The sequence below is a fragment of the Eimeria tenella genome, genomic scaffold (genome assembly GCF_000499545.2).
Source record: "Eimeria tenella Houghton genomic scaffold, Eth_scaff2114, whole genome shotgun sequence".
In the NCBI taxonomy this organism is placed as follows: domain Eukaryota; phylum Apicomplexa; class Conoidasida; order Eucoccidiorida; family Eimeriidae; genus Eimeria; species Eimeria tenella.
In genome coordinates this window covers 1468-2946 of record NW_013541962.1, presented here as the reverse complement: position 1 = coordinate 2946, position 1479 = coordinate 1468, and the positions used below count along the sequence as shown (strand labels likewise).

Genomic DNA, 1479 nt, shown 5'->3' with positions numbered 1-1479 from the left:
TGCTGCTGCTGCAGTTGCTGCTGCTGCAGTTGCTGCTGCTGCTGCAGTTGCTGCTGCTGCTGCTGGTTTTCTCCTCTTTCGGCGCGTGCACCTGCTTCATTTTCCTCCATCAGCCATTGAATGCATCAAATTAATTCTATTTATTGATTTATTTATTATTTATTTATTATTAATTAATTTATTTATTTCTTTATTTAATTCAGGATAGAGAAGTGGGAGACGGAACAACTTCTGTGGTGCTGCTGGCTGCGGAGCTGCTTCGGCTGTCTGTACAGCTCATCAAAGACGACCTCCACCCCACAGCAGTCATCGCCGGCTACCGACTCGCCATGAAGGTCCAAACCCTAAACCCTAAACCCTAAACCCTAAACCCTAAACCCTAGGCGCCAAGCCCCAAACCCTAGGCGCTAAACCGTCGGCCCTCGGGCGCGCTTTCGCGGGGCAGAGCGGCGCAAGTTCGAGATGCAGAGAGCACACACAAGCTGCGCTGTGGCTAGGGTTTAGGGTTTAGGGTTTAGGGTTTAGGGTTTAGGGTGTGGCACAGACGTGCTGCTTGAAGAGCGCGAGGCTTCGGCCCCGTCGCGCGCCCGCGGCCCGCGCTCCCGCGCAGACGGCCCCCAGGGCCTAGCGCTAGGGTTAGGGTTTAGGGTTTAGGGTTTAGGGTTTAGGGTTTAGGGTTTAGGGTTTGCGGCGCAGGAGTCCGTGCGGTACTTGAAGTCGCGGCTGAGTCTGCCGCTGCAGAAACTCGAAATGGACTTTTTGCTTTCTGTGGCGAAGACCTCTTTGGCTTCGAAGTTCATAGCAGCAGAAAACAACTTTTTTCCGCAACTTTGCTGCCGCGCAGTCCACGCAGTCAAAACCGTAAACCCTAAACCCTAAACCCTAAACCCTCGGCGGCCCCAAACGCCGGCGCCCTCCGAGCGCTGGGCTCCGCTCTGCGAGGGCTCTGGACCTTTGCGGCCCTTAGGCTCCCAAACCCTAAACCCTTGCCAAACCCTAAACCCTCGAATTCCTAAACTAAGCCCTCTAGTCCTTACACGCTGAACTCAAACCCTAAACCCTAAACCCTCAAATGGGGTCTAGCACTCCCGTTGTGCATGCTGCTGGCTCGCTGCTGCCGCGCCTGAGTCGCCCACAAACCCCCATGCCGTAAACCCTAACCCCAAACCTGAAACCCTACCCCCCAAGCCCTAAACCCTAAACCCTAATTTGGGGTTTTGTGCATGCAGGTGACGGAAAAGGGGGAAACAAAGTACCCCGTGGACTCTATTTCAATTTTGAAGACTCATGGAAAGAGCGCGAGGGACTCCGAACTTGTTGATGGTTTTGCTCTTAAGGCTTCCAGAGCTGCTCAGGGTTTGCTTTATTTTCATTTCATTTTATTCTATTTTGTTTATTTTAATTCTTTTGTTTGTTCTATTTTGTTTTGTTTTGGTTTGGTTTGGTTTGGTTGATTACATCCACGCAGTTGCGCAGAAA

The 1479-nt window shown here is 51.9% G+C and overlaps 1 protein-coding gene across 1 annotated transcript in view; it reads left to right on the top strand.

The window, feature by feature from the left end:
- Nucleotides 1-203: 203 nt before the first annotated feature.
- Nucleotides 204-1479, top strand: part of ETH_00039220 (T-complex protein 1 subunit alpha, related) — a gene marked incomplete at both ends in the record, with an annotated part of 1658 nt that continues 382 nt past the window's right edge. The window contains 3 exons of the mRNA XM_013374545.1: nucleotides 204-335; nucleotides 697-861; nucleotides 1230-1356. Coding sequence (XP_013229999.1) covers nucleotides 204-335; nucleotides 697-861; nucleotides 1230-1356 — 424 coding nt within the window. The remainder of the gene's footprint in view (nucleotides 336-696; nucleotides 862-1229; nucleotides 1357-1479) is intronic.